At 50.3% G+C, this 17,064-nt stretch overlaps 1 protein-coding gene across 2 annotated transcripts in view; it reads right to left on the bottom strand.

Moving 5' to 3' along the window:
* Positions 1-17,064, bottom strand: part of LOC119963724 — a 181,302-nt gene that overhangs the window by 63,821 nt on the left and 100,417 nt on the right. For both annotated transcript variants that reach the window (XR_005460140.1, XM_038793033.1), the window contains exon 13: positions 8,491-8,554. Coding sequence is in view for 1 of the 2 variants with exons in the window: in XM_038793033.1 (XP_038648961.1) it covers positions 8,491-8,554 (64 nt within the window). In the remaining variant the exon portion in view is untranslated. The remainder of the gene's footprint in view (positions 1-8,490; positions 8,555-17,064) is intronic.

Here is a 17,064-nt window from a genome sequence, read left to right as displayed (position 1 = left end):
GGGACTTATCTATTTTGACATTTTCTAAAATTGCTAACACCTCCTCCTTTTGAACCTCAATTCCATCTAGCCTGGTCGACTGAACCTGAGTGTTCTCCTCGACAACATTGTCTTTCTCCAGTGTAAACACTGACGAAAAATATCCATTTAATGCTTCCCCTATCTCCTGTGATTCCACACACAACTTTCCACTACTATCCTTGATTGGCCCTAATCTTACTCGAGTCATTCTTTTGTTCCTGATATACCTATAGAAAGCCTTAGGGTTTTCCTTGATCCTATCCGCCAACGACTTTTCGTGTCCTCTCCTCGCTCTTCTTAACTCTCCCTTTAGGTCCTTCCTGGCTAACTTGTAACTCTCAAGTGCCCTAACTGAGCCTTCATGTCTCATCCTAACATAAGCCTTCTTCTTCCTCTTGACAAGTGCTTCAACTTCCTTAGTAAACCACGGCTCCCTTGCTCGACAACTTCCTCCCTGCCTGACAGGTACATACTTATCTAGGACACGCAGTAGCTGTTCCTTGAAAAAGCTCCACATTTCGATTGTACCCATCCCCTGCAGTATCCTTCCCCATCCTATACCTCCTAAATCTTGCCGAATAGCATCATAATTGCCTTTCCCCCAGCTATAATTCTTGCCTTGCGGTATATACCTATCCCTGCCCATTGCTAAAGTAAACATAACCGAGTTGTGATCACTATCACCAAAGTGCTCACCTACATCTAAATCTAACACCTGGCCGGGTTCATTACCCAGTACCAAATCCAATGTGGCCTCGCCCCTTGTTGGTCTGTCTACATACTGTGTCAGAAAACCCTCCTGCACACACTGCACAAAAACTGACCCATCTATAGTACTCGAACTATAGTATTTCCAGTCAATATTTGGAAAGTTAAAGTCCCCCATAACAACTACCCTGTTACTCTCGCTCCTGTCAAGAATCATCTTTGCAATCCTTTCCTCTACATCTCTGGGACTATTCGGAGGTCTATAGACAACTCCCAACAGGGTGACCTCTCCTCTACTGTTCCTAACCTCGGCCCATACTGCCTCAGTAGACGAGTCCTCAAGCGTCCTTTCTACCGCCGTAATACTGTCCTTGATTAACAATGCCACACCCCCCCCTCTTTTACCATCTTCTCTGTTCTTACAGAAACATCTAAATCCTGGAACCTGCAACAACCATTCCTGTCCCTGCTCTACCCATGTCTCCGAAATCGCCACAACATCGAGATCCCAGGTACCAACCCATGCTGCAAGCTCACCCACCTTATTCCGGATGCTCCTGGCGTTGAAGTAGACACACTTCAAACCAGCGTCGTGCTTGCCAGTGCCCTCTTTCGAACTTTTAACCCTATCCCTGACCTCACTACTCTCAACATCCTGTACACTGGGACTACAATTTAGGTTCCCATCCCCCTGCTGAATTAGTTTAAACCCCCCCGAAGAGCACTAGCAAATCTCCCCCCCAGGATATTGGTACCCCTCTGGTTCAGGTGAAGACCATCCTGTTTGTAGAGGTCCCACCTACCCCAGAATGAGCCCCAATTATCCAGGAAACCAAAACCCTCCCTCCTGCACCATCCTGTAGCCACGTGTTCAACTCCTCTCTCTCCTTATTTCTCACTTCGCTAGCACGTGGCACGGGTAACAACCCAGAGATAACAACTCTGTTTGTTCTAGCTCTCAGCTTCCACCCTAGCTCCCTGAATTTCTGTCTCAAATCCCCATCTCTCTTCCTACCTATGTCGTTGGTACCTATGTGGACCACGACTTGGGGCTGCTCCCCCTCCCCCTTAAGGATCCCAAAAACACGATCAGAGACATCACGAACCCTGGCACCTGGGAGGCAACATACCAACCGTGAGTCTCTTTCGTTCCCACAGAACCTCCTGTCTGTTCCTCTAACTATGGAGTCCCCAATGACAAGTGCTCTGTTCCTCTTCTCCCTTCCCGTCTGAGCAACAGGGACAGACTCTGTGCCAGAGACCTGCGCCCTATTGCTTACCCCTGGTAAGTCGTCCCCCGCAACAGTATCCAATTATATATTAACACTAACTAGAATTTTGAAAGGATTACACTCCCGAGTTCGTGCCACCCAGGAAGAAGTCCCCTCCATTACTCATGACGTCTCCATCAACCCTGGGGATTATGTCCTAATTCGAAATTGGACACGTAAAGGTTTGGAACCTCGATGGGAGGGTCCCCTACAGGTTCTACTCACTACCCCCACTGCAGTAAAAGTGGAGGGCCGGAACGCATGGGTACATATGCACCATTGTAAGTTCATTAAGTATCCATGATGTTCTAAACTTTTCCTTTAAGTCCTAGGAACACGAGTACCAGGATGAGGCCCCTCTTCGCCGTCACAATACTCGCCACCCTGCTCTCTCTCGCTGCATCCGAAAGAAGGAGATGCCTGTACGGAAGCCGACACCCACCCATGTGCCGGGAAGGGACCCCACGATGTGGAACAACGACAGATCTCCGATGGATCACCACCGCTATCAAAACCTGCCCGACCACCGTTCCTCCCGACAACCAGAAGCGCCGATTCCTGATTACGTACATGGTTCTAATGTACGATCGCCGCACATGCAGGTGGAACCACCGGTGCATTGATAAGGACAGGGTACAAATTTTACCACCAAGGACTACTCACCCCTACTCGCCTTCCAGAAGGAAGCGGGCAACGCACCATGTAACGGCAAATTCATTTCTGTTTATGTCCTATGTCTATGCTAAGAAAGTGGGTGTCTCCTCTTGCTGGGTATGTACACAGGTCCCGACCCATGCCCATGGAGGCATTCCCTTGATATCTGTTCCTTTCTCGATCGAACAGACGGCTGCATGGGTTATATTCCAGACAGTTCAGAGAATATCACGCGTCTGGTAACCCATATCAGAGATGGAGTACAGCGCTTGCGACTCGCCGGTCAGGCTGACTGGTGGAGCTGGATGTGGTCCAATTCTTGGGCCACTTACCTATTCCATGGGCTCATTATCTTCGTTACCATCTGTTTGTTGCTCTGTATCATAGCTACTGGTGTGAAATGCCTATGCAACCGTTTGGGTGCTACTGTATTACCACAGATGCTTCAGAGATCCGCCCTAGACGAAAAAGAACAACTGGTTCCACCTACCCCTGACCTATATGAGGAAGTGGCATCCTGCCGGAGCCTAGTAGAGGAGGAGTACCTCCGCCTCGCTCTCATTTCCATCTAAAGTATCCTGAGTGTTATGTGATCAAGGAATGATCAAAGGGGGGAATGTAGAAGTGGATTTCATTTGGAACTTCGCTGATAGGGTTAATATAACAGTTCTGAAAAGCTCTGTGAAAGAGATGTCAACAGGTCAAGGGATGAAATAAAGGGAGTGTGTTCTGACCGGCATCTGTGAAAGCAAAGATGTCAGAAGGTTATGGGATGGAATATAGGGAGTGTGGCTTTGGTACTATTTAATGTTCTGACCCGCATCTGTGAAAGCAGAGAGGTCAAAAAGTCAAAGAATGGAATGAATGGGAAACGTTACTTTATTGCAGAGATAACGTAATTAAGCTCGTTTGACCAGTTGGAACAAATAAACATTGAAATGTAAAAGGAAGGGCCTTGGAATGAGATAAGCCAGATGGCCATGGGATACAAAAACCTTTGTATTAATATTGATAGTGACTTGTGCTAATGATTATGTCAAAAATAACCTCCCGACCTCGAAGAATAATTCAATATATGTACATGTTCTGGATCCTTGCCAAATCATAGGTGTATCTAGGAATTTAAGGGGACCACCCCTAAGCTGTAAGATGTATAAAAATACCGTCCTTATTCTGGGATTTTGGCACTTCTCGAAGGTAGTTACCCGACTGCTTAGAGATTTGTCCCGGCCGTAAATAAACGAATATTCGTTACTGACGTGTTCGAGTGTTTTACTTCTGGACTGACGATCAGATACGTGAAAGCGCAATTCACACCACCACATCCGATGCCTCAAACAACACATTTTTCCCCACCAGAATCGCCACTCCCCGGTTCCTCACATCCAACCCCGAGTGGAAAACCTGCCCCACCCATCCCTTCCTCAGGCGGACCTGGTCCACCACCCTCAGGTGGGTCTCCTGAAGCATTGCCACATCCGCCTTTAGCCCCTTCAGGTGAGCCAGTACCCTCGACCGCTTCACCGGCCCATTCAACCCTCTCACATTCCAGGTGACCAACCGGATCAGAGGGCGTCCCGCCCCCCTCCCCCGTCGGCTAGCCATAGCCCGTTGACTGCCCGCCCCAGGCCAGCACCCCCTGCTCGACCCCGTCCCCATAGCGACAACCCCTCACCTCTGTCCCCCCAGCCCCCACCAGCTCCTTCTTGACCCTACCAGCAGCAACCCGGTATTCCCCTTTCCCCCCCTCCCTTCCCCCCCAGGCTAGGAACCCTCCCAGCCGCGAACCGTCCTCCATTGTACTTCCGTGGGTCAGCTAACTTCTGCTGACCCCGGAAACTCCCGCCGATAGCCCGACCCCTCCCGAAGTGGGATCATCCCCCAATCTATCCCCCCTCCTGGCACCACTCCAGCGCGGGGAAGAACCAGTTAAGGCCCCGCCTCCCCCGTCACCATCTCCACCCCCCAGCCCCGCAGCACGGGAAACCAGAGGAAAGCCCGCGCTTTTGCACTGCCCCACCACACCCTTCTGACGCAGCTCCCAAATATCAGCCCCCCTCCATACCCCCACTCCGGCATAGAATACAACATACCCCCCCGACCCTCCCCTCAAGATACACAGCCCAGACAATGTCCCACAGCACAAAAACAAAAACATAGCAGAACAACCCCTCCGTAAATAACCATATCGAAATTGCAAAAGTACTAAAACAAGAAGAAAACAACAGAAGAAAAAGAGAAAGAGAACACAGCAACAGCAGAATCCAGCACTAATATCTTACAGCCGACCTCGCAACCCCCAACCCCTAGTTCAAGTCCAGTTTCTCCGTCCGCACGAAGGCCCACGCCTCCTCCGGGGAATCGAAATAATAATGCCGGTCCGAATAAGTTACCCACAGGCGCACGGGCGGCAACATTCCGAACTTTATCTTTTTTCTATAAAGCACGTCTTTCGTCCGATTAAATCCGGACCGCCGCTTAGCCACCTCCGCACTCCAGTCCTGGTAGATCCGCACTACCCCATTCTCCCAATTGCTGCTCTTCACCTTCTTGGCCCAGCGCAGCACGCACTCCCGATCACTGAACCGGTGGAACCTCACCAGCACCGCACGCGGGGGTTCATCTTCCTTGGGCCTCCTGGCCAGCACCCTGTGCGCTCCCTCCAGCTCCAAGGGCAGATGGAGAGATCCGGCCCCCACTAGCGAATTCAGCATTACAGCCACATAGGCTGTCAGGTCCGATCCCTCCAGCCCCTCCGCAAGGCCCAAGATCCGCAGGTTTTTCCGCCTCATGCGGTGATCCAGCTCCTCAAAGCGTTCCTGCCACTTCTTGTGGAGTGCTTCGTGCCCCTCCACCTTACTCACGAGGACCACGGCCTCCTCCTCTCGTTCAATGGCCTGCGTCTGCAACTTCTTGATGGCAGCACCCTGGGTGGACTGAATCTCTGACAGCCTTCTGTTTGTTTCCTGCAGAGAGCTCAGTACTTCATCCTTGAATTCTTTAAAGCAGCGCAGGAGATCAGTTTGTTGTTTCTGGGCCCAGAGTCTCCATTCCCCTGGAGCTTTGTCGGTGGCCATCTTGGATCCCTTCCCCTGTTTTTTCTGAGGAGCTGCTGCTGTTTTTTCCACCTTTCCACTCCGAGTTCGAGTCATGGACTGCAGGGAAAGTCGTTCAGCACACCTTCCCCCACCGGGAGACGTCGAAAAATTTCCGTTTTGGGCTCTCAAAAGAGCCGAAAAATCTCTTTAAAACGGGAGCTTCCAAATGTGTGGCTTACTGCTGCTGCATAACTGCCACTCCCCATAAAAATATTTATTAAAAAGAAGCTCAACGCAATCCAGATCAAAGCAGCTGCTTGATTGCTCCTCCTGACACAAACATTAAAACCCTCCACCAGCGACGAACAGTGGCAGCCGTTTGTACCATCTACAAGATGCACTGCGGTAACTCACCAAGGTTCCTTAGACAGCACCTTCTAAACCCACGACCATCTAGAAGGACAAGAGCAGCAGGTACCTGGGAATCCCACCATCAGGTTTCCCCTCCAAGTCACGCACCACCATGACTTGGAAATATATCGCTGCTCCTTCACTGTCAATGGAGGAACTTCCTGGAACTCCCTCCCTAATAGCACAGTGTCAAAGACTGCAGCGATTCAAGAACGCAACCCATCACCACCTTCTGAAGGGCAACTCGGGATCGGCAATAAATGCTGGCATAACCAGTGACACCCACATTCCAGAAATGAATTTTTAAAAAGAAAAATTTTCCAATTCAAGCCGGCATGTGATTCGATGCTCCGGGATTGGCACTCAAGAGCCTGATGAGCAGGAGCTGTATATAAGCATCCATGCCCACACACTCATACCAGCCAAGTAGATGCCATCCTGGAGAGCGGCCTTCAGATTCACAGATGCTGAGCTGGAGATATTGCTGGATGCCGTGGAGGAGAGGTGAAGTACCCTGTTCCTAGGGTGTGAAGGCAGCTGCCACCCATCAACGTAAATGGGGCCTGGCAGAGGTGGTAGATGCCGTAAGCGCCGAGCGCCCCATCGCAAGAACCAGGCAGCAATGCTGGAAAAAACTGCACAATCTCCTCAGGATGTCAAGGGTGAGTCACCACCTCCGTGTCACTGGCACCACCTCCACCCCACACATCCCCACCCCACAGCCCCTACCACCACCACCCCCCCCCCCCCCCCCCCCCACCACCCCCACCAGAGGGTGACCAAACCCTCATCGCCCACCATGGCCAGGTTCCCAACACACAGGCCTGCAGCAGTGGATATCCTGTGCTGACTGCGTCCACGTGTCTCACACTGTGAATTATCTGTCCCCCCCAGGAGAAGGTGGCCCACAACCATCGGGAGTGGGAGAAGACCAGAGAGTAACCTGCAGCCCCTCACCATCATGGAGCAGAAGGCATTGAACCGGTCGGCGGGGTGGGAGAGCAGTCACTCACAGAGACAGTGGTCGGCATGGGACAACCAAGTGACCCATATTGCATTGCGACATCCCTATGGCACGTAGGTCACCCCCCATGATCTTACCATGCAGCTTGTATTCTGTCTGGCAGGGTCACCACCAGACAACGCGTAACTGGCCGGTATCCCTTCCCTCCCCCAATTGCAACCCCGCATCTCACCGGGTGACAAGGCGGGACCGTCCAGGGTGGTCCAACACCCCCAACCACAATCCCGCAACATCCCAGAAGACATGTCCGGGGATGACATTGACTTCTCGTCACTGCTGTTACCAGCATCTTCCACTATCCCAGAGACACTCACCTCGGTTGGGCACTTTAGTGAGGAGGCTCCTGGGACACTATCTGGTGCGCACCACACACATGCTCTGGTACATCATGTAGAGGTAGGAACTCCTGAGGGGGTGGATAGCCGCAGCACGGCCCGGCCCCAGGGATTAGCTGACATCCAGAAGGGTCCCAACAATGTTGAAGATGCAGTCACAGCCGAGTACTCCATGAGGGGGTGTCAGCAACCATTCAGCGCCAAGTTGGAGGAGTCCAACCGCCCGCAGGAGCAGGAGGTTGTGTCGACCATGTCTGCTACACAGGTCAACACTGCACGGGTGGCATCCACAGTAGAGGCCTTGGGTGTGAAGGTATCAGCCATGGGTCAGGATGCCCAAGGCCTGGGCCACTCTGTGTGGGCGGTGGCTGAGGCACAGGACAGGGCAGCCATGTCAAAGGCAACCATGTACCAGGGGCACCCATTACTACGGCAGGCCCCATTCACAATGGTCCATGACTGTGGGAGTCAAGAGCATTGGCCAGGCGCTGGTAATCAAGACCATTTTGCATCCTCCCACTGGCGTACGGTTGTGAACCTCGATCCCGCAGTTAGTGGGTGGTCAGAGCATCGCCTTTAGATCAGCATCCACCATGTCCGTCAACAATCCCATTGATGCGATTCTGCGATTCTCCACCGCATCAGGGACCTTGATAGCGGCGGCAGGCGGCGGAGAATCTCTCTCCCCCCCCCCCCCCCCCCCCCCCCCCCCCCCCCCCCCCCCCCCCCCCCAGTCTCTAAATGGTGAATTCTGGCCCTTGTCTCTGTAATGGCTATCAGATCTTACAAATGAATTTCTATTTGTGCTGTTAATTCATCTGTTTTGTTGTGAATGCTACTTGCATTCAGATACAGATATAACCTCTAACCCCATCTGTTGCTGCACTTTGAGGTTTGCATGCTCTGAACCTTCCTGCCATATCCCTTATTCCTGCCTTTCCCTCTAGCCTTCCCAGACTTGACCCCTTGCCCCCATTATTTAGATTAAAGCTGTCAAGCAACCATGCAGGCATTCATGTCCTTATTACCTGGAGATTCCAGTTCCTCAAAGATGCCTTCTTCAAGCACAGAGCATGATGAAGTGGTCATTCTCTGTGGATAGATTAATCATTTTAGAAAACTAAATATATAATCATTTTGTTAATTGTACAGTGGAGCAAAGCAACCTGATATTTCTTTGCACCAGAAGAAATGTGCATATTTTACCTTGTTTTAGAAAAGAAACAAAATTCCACAATCAATATTCTTAATGGACTATTTCTTAATTGGGACATTTGGCCATCCTCATCCTGAAATGTGATCGTACGATTCCAGAGTGAACTTATATTCAAACATCAATACTACCAAATATTTAAATGTTCATTAATAGTTTTTGTGGTATTTCACAAACAGAATAAACCATAAAATAAACCAGTCCTTCCGCTTAATTTTCCTGAGGACACACTGCATCCGCACCTGCCTGCTTAGCTTTGTAGGTCACGGAATAACCACCTGTGCTGGATGTTAACACTTCCCAGGCTCAGAAAGGCCAGTGTCTTCTCAGAGGTCTGTATACTGGGAAAGGTGACGTGTACCCTCCTCCAGACAGGCAACACAAACCCCAGATGGGCGGTTAAAGGCAGTGAACATCCAAAGCCAGAGGCCAGAATCCCTTGACCTTCATCTGAGAAATTGGGCTGGACAAACTCATCATGGCGTTCGTATGGGGGGGTAAAAATGCTAGGATCCCAAAGAAGGTCTTACAAAAAACAAAAACCAGGGGAGGGTTAGCCCTCCCGAATCTACAATTCTACCACTGGGCAGCAACAGCCGAGCGAGTAAGGGGATGGATCCAGGAGCCAGAAGCTGAGTGGGTGCGTGCGGAGGAGGCCTCCTGCATGGGAACCTCCCTCCGGGCCCTCGCCACGGCAGCACTCCCATCCCCACCCAAAAAACACTCCAGCAGCCCAGTGGTGACAGCCACCCTCCATTCCTGGAACCAACTGCGGCAGCAACTTGGCCTGACCAAAATGTCGAACAGGGCTCCCATCTGCAACAACCATAGGTTCACACCAGCACTGACCGACGCCACCTTCAAAAGGTGGAGGCAGGACGGGGGAACATTGACAGTCAGGGACCTATACACGGACGACAGGATCGCAACACTGGACAAACTGACAGAGAAATTTCAGCTAGCTGGGGGGAACGAGCTACGGTACCTGCAGCTCAAAAACTTCCTACGAAAGGAGACAAGGACGTACCCACAACCGCCACGACAGACACTACTGGAAGACCTACTGGACGCAAGTATCCTAGAGAAAGGGAACTGTAGTGACATGTATGACCGACTGGTAGATAGGGACGACACCGTACTGGACGCAACAAGGAGGAAATGGGAGGACGACCTGGGGATGGAGATAGGGTGGGGACTCTGGAGCGAAGCACTGCATAGGGTCAACTCCACCTCCACGTGCGCAAGGCTCAGCCTGACGCAACTAAAAGTGGTACATAGAGCCCACCTAACAAGAACCCGTATGAGTAGGTTCTTCCCGGAGGTGGAAGACAGATGTGAGCGGTGCCAAAGAGGCCCAGCCAACCACGCCCACATGTTCTGGTCTTGCCCCAGACTTGTGGAGTACTGGACAGCCTTCTTCGAGGCTATGTCCAAAGTGGTGGGGGTGAGGGTGGAGCCATGCCCGATAGTGGCGGTCTTCGGGGTTTCAGACCAGCCAGATCTATTCCTGGGGAGGAGGGCGGACGCCCTTGCCTTTGCTTCCCTGATCGCCCGCCGTAGAATCCTGTTTGGCTGGCGGTCAGCAGCACCGCCCAGAGCTGCGGACTGGCTGTCCGACCTCTCGGAATCTCTCCAAATGGAGAAAATCAAATTTGCCATCCGAGGGTCGGACGACGGCTTCCACAGAACGTGGGAGCCATTCATGCAACTGTTCCGGGACCTATTTGTGGCCAATGTACAAGAGGAAGAATAGTCGGGGGAAGGTAGCGGGAGGGGGGGGGGGCTACAGGTTCGTTACGGGGGTTCGATGGCTAGCTAAGGCCCAAAACCAAGCTAAATAAACATGTTGAGGGGGGGGGGGGGGGGCGCAGTTACTACTACGAAGATGCTTACCTGTAAATATGTATGTTAATTTTTGCGTGTTTGTTTTTGTTTGTTTTTTTTTTTTTTTGTTTCTCTCTCCTAACAATTTGTAATTTGTTCAATATAAAATACGAAAACTGAATAAAAACATTTATAAAAAAATCTGAGAAATTGGGGCGTGGCGAGTGTGTTTGCTCCATCTCCAGAGGCAGTTTCACACCTTGTGTTCTCTCTGGGGACTGCAATTAGCACTCTTTTCCCTTGGTTTCTGTGGCTATGACTCATCTTTAATTCCCCCACTCTACCGTATAAATATCTCCCACTTTCTACGTCTTTTAGCTTTGACAAAGGGTCATCTGGAATCAAAACTTTAGCTTTTGTCTCTCCCGACAGATGCTGCCAGACCTGCTAAGATTTTCCAGAATTTTCTCTTTTGGTTTCAGATTCCAGCATCCGCAGTAATTTGCTATTACTCAATGTCAGGTGTTGCTCACTCTCAGAAGACATCTTTCTAATACTTCCCTAATTGGCTTTTAAATCTCCATTTGAAAATCTAGTTAATCTAAAACACTCGTGATTTTTGTCCTCTCTCAAGTCCTGTTGGAAGTGGAGTTGCAATTCTTTTTTTCCAATTAAGAGCCAATTTATCATGGCCATTCAACCTACCCAGCACCTCTTTGGGTTGTGGGGGTGAAACCCACGCAGAAACAAAGATCGAATTCGGGTCCTTGGCGCCGTGAAGCAGCAGTGCTAACCACTGCACCACTGTGCCGCTCTATGCAGTTGCAATCCTGGCAATGAATGCATCCAGAATTCACCTTGGGAGGCCTAGGCTGGCTGATCTGGTTTATTTTGTCGCAGCTGGACTATTATTAGCAAGCACATTCAGAAAGGTTTACTTAATTATTCTCAGGTGGGTGATGTTATGAAGACCACAATTACCACTCTCGTTACAATAAATATTTTGGGGTTCAGCCGACTACAACCTTTATTTGTGGAACAGAATAGCTGTCTGGCCACTTCAGAGGGTGTAAAGAGTCAACCACATAGAAGGACTCGAGTTTAAGTGTCATTTGTTGGCCACACCAGGTAGCTATGGCTGGGTACCTTTCCTAGACAGTTGTGAACTATTTGGATCTTTACAACAATCTTTGATAATTTGTGCTGATTTTTCCTCTGGTATGAGCTCACAAATTTTCAGGTTTATTGAATTCATGCTGTTGTGGGGTTTGAACTCATATCGCTCCTAATTTTCCAACCTTGGAAATTGGCACGTAAATTGCTGTTTCTTGGAGGGACTTATTTGCAAACTGCTGTTCTTATAACAAGAGGAAAATACAAACAGGATGAAACCTCAAAAGTATGTTCAAATTGTTTGAAATACCCCACCTGGGGAACTGCAGGCAGGGTATTTACTTAAAACCAGTTTATTTACAATATTTACATTATGTCCATAGTTACTGAGAAGGCACATCTCCTCTTATGGGTTTTCATCTGCTGTGTGATGCCTAGCACATGACTGACTGATGTCAGCGCTACATTATCATCTTTACCATAGATTAACATAGCAATCCTGTTAACCCTTAATATCCTTTGTCATAATTTATAAATTAAATTTCAATTAGTTGGATCAAACTTAATTTAATTCCCTTTATTGCTGGACCTTGTCACAGGTTGGTTGTATAAACTGTGTCATTTGTTCAGTACTCTGACTGAAGATTACATCAACACTGCAAATGTAACCTAGACTTTTAAGCATCCTGAAATTCCCTTTCTAACAGCACTATGAGTGTATCTACACCACGTGGGCTGCAGCGATTCAAAACGTTGCTCACCACCATCTCAAGATCAATGGTGTGATGATCTTTGCTTTCTGGATGAGGATGGCTTCAAAGTGTAGCATCTCACAAAGAACATCAAGCGATATTTTGAACAAAGCTAATTTATTAACACGACAACTAAGCAGATTTGACTTGCTAAGATATAAATACTACAAATAAACTAAGACTATGATTCTATCTACAGAGCTTCTGAGATCACGACTACTCTCTATCTCTCTTAATCACCTACTCCCAGAATCAAGGGTATCATGTGATCCACGTGTATGCTCTTGATCACCATCTAGTGGTTGGATGCATTCACATTAAATTGTTAACCCTTCATTTACCTTGCAATATACATATTGTCACAAATTGGAGATGGATAATAAATGCTGGCCTTGCCAGCAATGCCCACATCCCATAAACAAATAAAAAAGAGAGACTGGGAGCAGACAGCAAAAGAGCGTGCTTCCAAGAATAGAATGGTAGAAAACAGCAAGACTGCAATCAGAGCAGTAAAACCTGGTCTGAGGGGAGAGTGACAGAAAAACTGAGACCAAGACTGGAGCAAGTGAAAAGCATGGGGTCAAGAACAGAGAAAAGGACATTCAGGGGCAGCACGGTAGCATTGTGGAAAGCACAATTACTTCACAGCTCCAGGGTCCCAGGTTCGATTCCGGCTTGGGTCACTGTCTGTGCGGAGTCTGCACATTCTCCCTGTGTCTGCGTGGGTTTCCTCCGGGTGCTCCGGTTTCCTCCCACAGTCCAAAGATGTGCAGGTTAGGTGGATTGGCCATGCTAAATTGCCCTTAGTGTCCAAAATTGCCCTTAGTGGGTGGGGTTACTGGGTTATGGGGATAGGGTGGAGGTGTTGACCTTGAGTAGGGTGCTCTTTCCAAGAGCCAGTGCAGACTCGATGGGCCAAGTGGTGTCCTTCTGCACTGTAAATTCTATGAAACTAAATTCTATGTTAGACTGTGAGTGGCATTGGTGCAAACATCGTAAAAAGTTCATGAAACAGAAGCTGCTGTTGGAAGGCTTGGCTGGCTGGAAAAGCACAGCAAGTGAAGCACCAAGTGAGACAGGAGCTCCCAGATTTTCAGATGCAGCACTGGAGGCCTTCAAGGTTGCAATGGAAAATGGGAGAAGTGCCAGGAATCCCTCAAAGCAAGCCCTGAGGAAAGAATGGAAGCTGGTGGGCAGGGAGGTCCCAGACTCTGGCTCAAGAAGTCTGGCAGCAATGACGCAAGAGGTTCAATGACCTCACATGGATGGTGAAGGCCAGTGAACGCATCTTCAAATGACAGGCGCGGTTTAATTGGAAAAAGTCGGAGGGGTGGAGGGCACTCGTGAGATCTCTGTCCTGAGGGGGGTTGAGAAACAGGGAGAGTTTCAAAGGCCATGGTGTCCTCTGGTTGGGGGAACTCTGCTGATCGCCTTCTCCCTCTGTAGTGGGGCAGCATTTCTGAAGAGTGCCAACACTGTTGGGCTCTTGATTGAGTTTGGCCATGCCCATCGCCTTGATGATAAAGCTTGAGTATGAGGGTGTCCAGAGGGGCAGCCTAGGTGGGCTCCCAGATGACCAAAGGCCTTCTGAGCATTCAAAGGGTACAGGCAGCACTCAGCAGTATGAGCAGCCAGGAGCCTGTAAGTAGCACCAAAGGGGTGCGTTTAAAATACATACTGCAGCAATAGCGGTCTGAGCTAGGCCACCCTGATCTCGAGGGGGACATCCTGAGTCCACAGACCTCATAACCAAGTCGTTCCACACACTGCCCGCGAGACTTCCACCTGAGAGGGGTGGATCATTGCAGGTGCAGCATGTTGTGTCCAAGCCGCTAATTACATTTAAATGAATGCAGTTGCTGCCTTTGCATGCCCTCGCTGGCGTGGAGTGCAAAACTTGTTTTCGCCGCCAGGGAGGGACCGGAGGATGGCGCCTGAATTAGCACTGGGTGCGAACCTTGATTTTCGCCAGACACCCGATTCTCCGCCCAATCGTGATTCAAAATTCTAGCATCGTGAGGCAAAGAATCCAGCCCATAGTATTTTGTTAAATTTTGGTCTTGCCAATGGAACGGTTTACTTGCCCTGAAGTAGTGCAACAAAGGTTGACTGGACTCATTCTTGGAATGAGGGAATTATCCAAAGGGGAAGGATTGAGTAGGTTTGATCTACATTCCCTTGCATTTAGAATAATAAAAGCCTCATAAAACCTAAGTGGTTCCTTGTTTAGGGTGCCTAAATCACAAGACCACAAACTCAGAATGAGGGGTGGATATTTAGGACTAAGGTGAGGAGAAATCTCTTGCCATTAAGGTTTGTGAATTTTTAAAATTCTCTATCCCAAAGAACGTTGAATCATTGAATATATCCAACACAGGGTTCAATACATTTTTTGGATACTTTGGGTAACATGATTGGGTGGCACAGTAGCACAGTGATTAGCACTGTTGCTTCACAGCTCCAGGGTCCCAGGTCCAATTCCTGGCTTGAGTCACTGTCTGTGTGAAGTCGGCACGTTCTCCCCGTGCCTGCGTGGGTTTCCTTTGGGCGCTCCGGTTTCCTCCCACAAAGTCCAGAAAGACGTGCTTGTTAGGTGAATTAGACATTCTGAATTCTCCCTTTGTGTACCCGAACAGGGTCCGGAGTGTGGTGGCGAGGTAATTTTCACAGTAACTTAATTGTGTTAATGTAAGTCTACTTGGGACACTAATAAAGATTATTATTATTATAGGGGACTCAGCAAGTAAGGGAAGCTGCAGTAAAAGATTAGCTATAGGGCCGGATTTTCCATTCCTGAGACCATGGGCAGGATTGTCCGATTACCGATGCCGAAATCGCATTCGGTGATTGGCCGGAGAATCCCTTTTGACACCAAAATCGGGGGCAGTGCTCATTTTCGGATGCTCCGCCCCATCAAACGGCATCATCGGTGAGTATGCCGCACGCCGGTGGGATGGTCTCAGGACGTCACCTGAAGACCCTCCCCCGACTTCCCGACGGCATGGATCACTTGTGGGCTGAGGTTTCGTCAACCTCGCGTGGCGGCAAGGATTGTGTCCAGCGCCGCCATAGTCCGGTGGGGGGGGGGGGGGGGGCCGCTCCGCTGGCAGGCCGGGTACGCGTGCAGCCAGCGCCATTTTGTACGCCGCGACCACTGCAGGTCGCCGCCGTGCACATGGGCGACCATGGACCCGGCAATTCTCCGTCTGTATCTACAGGGAAAGCCGGGGGTTTTACACAGCACAGCTGCTAGCCCCCCTCCAGACGGAGCATCAGTGCGGGGGGGGCGCCACATTTGTCATCGTAATACTAGACACGTGTTCCGGACATAGCCTTAGAATCGGAGAATCCTGCCCTAAGTGTTGATGCTGGGGCAGAATTAGTGGTGTTCAGGACTTTCGGTGACGGGGTGTGCTGAGTAGTCGCGCATCAGGTGGCTCTCCTCCCCACTGCCTCCCCAATACCGCTCCCCACTTCCTCCCCAACACTGCTCCCCACTCCCTCCCCAACCCCGCTCCCCACTTCCTCCCCAACCCCCCCTACACCGCTCCCCACTTCCTCCCTAACCCCCCCAGCACCGCTCCCCACTTCCTCCCCAACACCGCTCCCCACTGCCTCCCTAACCCCCCCTCTCCCGCAAGGGAGAGTGTGCCTGGCAAAGGGGAGGGGTTGGGGGTAAGCATCAGCAACAGGGAGATAACTAAGGGTAGGAACAAAAGGGGAGAGGAAAGTTGGGGACCTGGTAGGAGGTAAGCGCCGGCTGGAGAACGCAAAACAAGAAGCTGCAACTGATGTAAATAATAAGACAACCAGTGTATATATTTTTTTTTCATTTTTTTCTGTTGTTTTCAATGTATGCTCACGATTACCCATGTTTTGCATAACATAAAAAATCCTTAATACAAATACGAATTAGTGGAGTTCTACAACAGCAAAGCTGGTGCCGCACCTGGACCGATTCAACGACTGTTACTGCTCGCACTGACACCACATGGAACACAACCAATCCCAATGGGAAATGGTACTGGATACACCAGGTTTTGGATTGACACTCAGGAGGCTGACAAGCTGCAGCTGCATATACACACTGCACCTCCCCCCACACACACCGTCCTATCCAACAAGATGGAGGCAAGACGAGCGGCACCAAGGTTTACCAATGCAGAACTGCAGACTCTGCTGGACGCCATGGGGGAGAGGTGGGTGACCCTGTACCCAGGCCCAGGGAGGAGGCTGCTAGACGCTGCCATTCACCGGGCCTGGGCAGAGGTCATCTGCACCGTGGGCAACACCATCAGGACAGGCCAGCAGTGCCGAAAAAAACTGCACAACCTCCTCAGGATGGGCAGTGTGAGTAGGCAGCACTGTGCCCCTAGCACCAAGCCCCGTCCCATACACACGTAACCCCAACCCCTGCCCACCGGGGGATGGCCGAACCCCCATCCTGCACCACATGCCGGCACCCATACCAGCCACCATGGCTGGGTGCCCTTTCCACTGAAGCCAACAGTTACTCGCCCACTAGGCTGCATACATCAGACTGTCTGACACAGTGCGTTTTCTCTTCTCTCCCCTCCCCCCCCCCTCTTATTCCCCCGGGGAGGTAGGAACTCCCGAGGGAGCAAACGGTCAGAGGGCTGGCATCCAGATAGGTTTTGGGCTTCTGGGATGGACGGTGGAGGCCTTTGGGGCAAAGGTTT

Source organism: Scyliorhinus canicula, chromosome 3, assembly GCF_902713615.1.
Source record: "Scyliorhinus canicula chromosome 3, sScyCan1.1, whole genome shotgun sequence".
Taxonomy (NCBI): domain Eukaryota; kingdom Metazoa; phylum Chordata; class Chondrichthyes; order Carcharhiniformes; family Scyliorhinidae; genus Scyliorhinus; species Scyliorhinus canicula.
The sequence above is the reverse complement of the archived record's forward strand: the minus strand, read 5'-3'. Positions and strand labels throughout refer to the sequence as shown.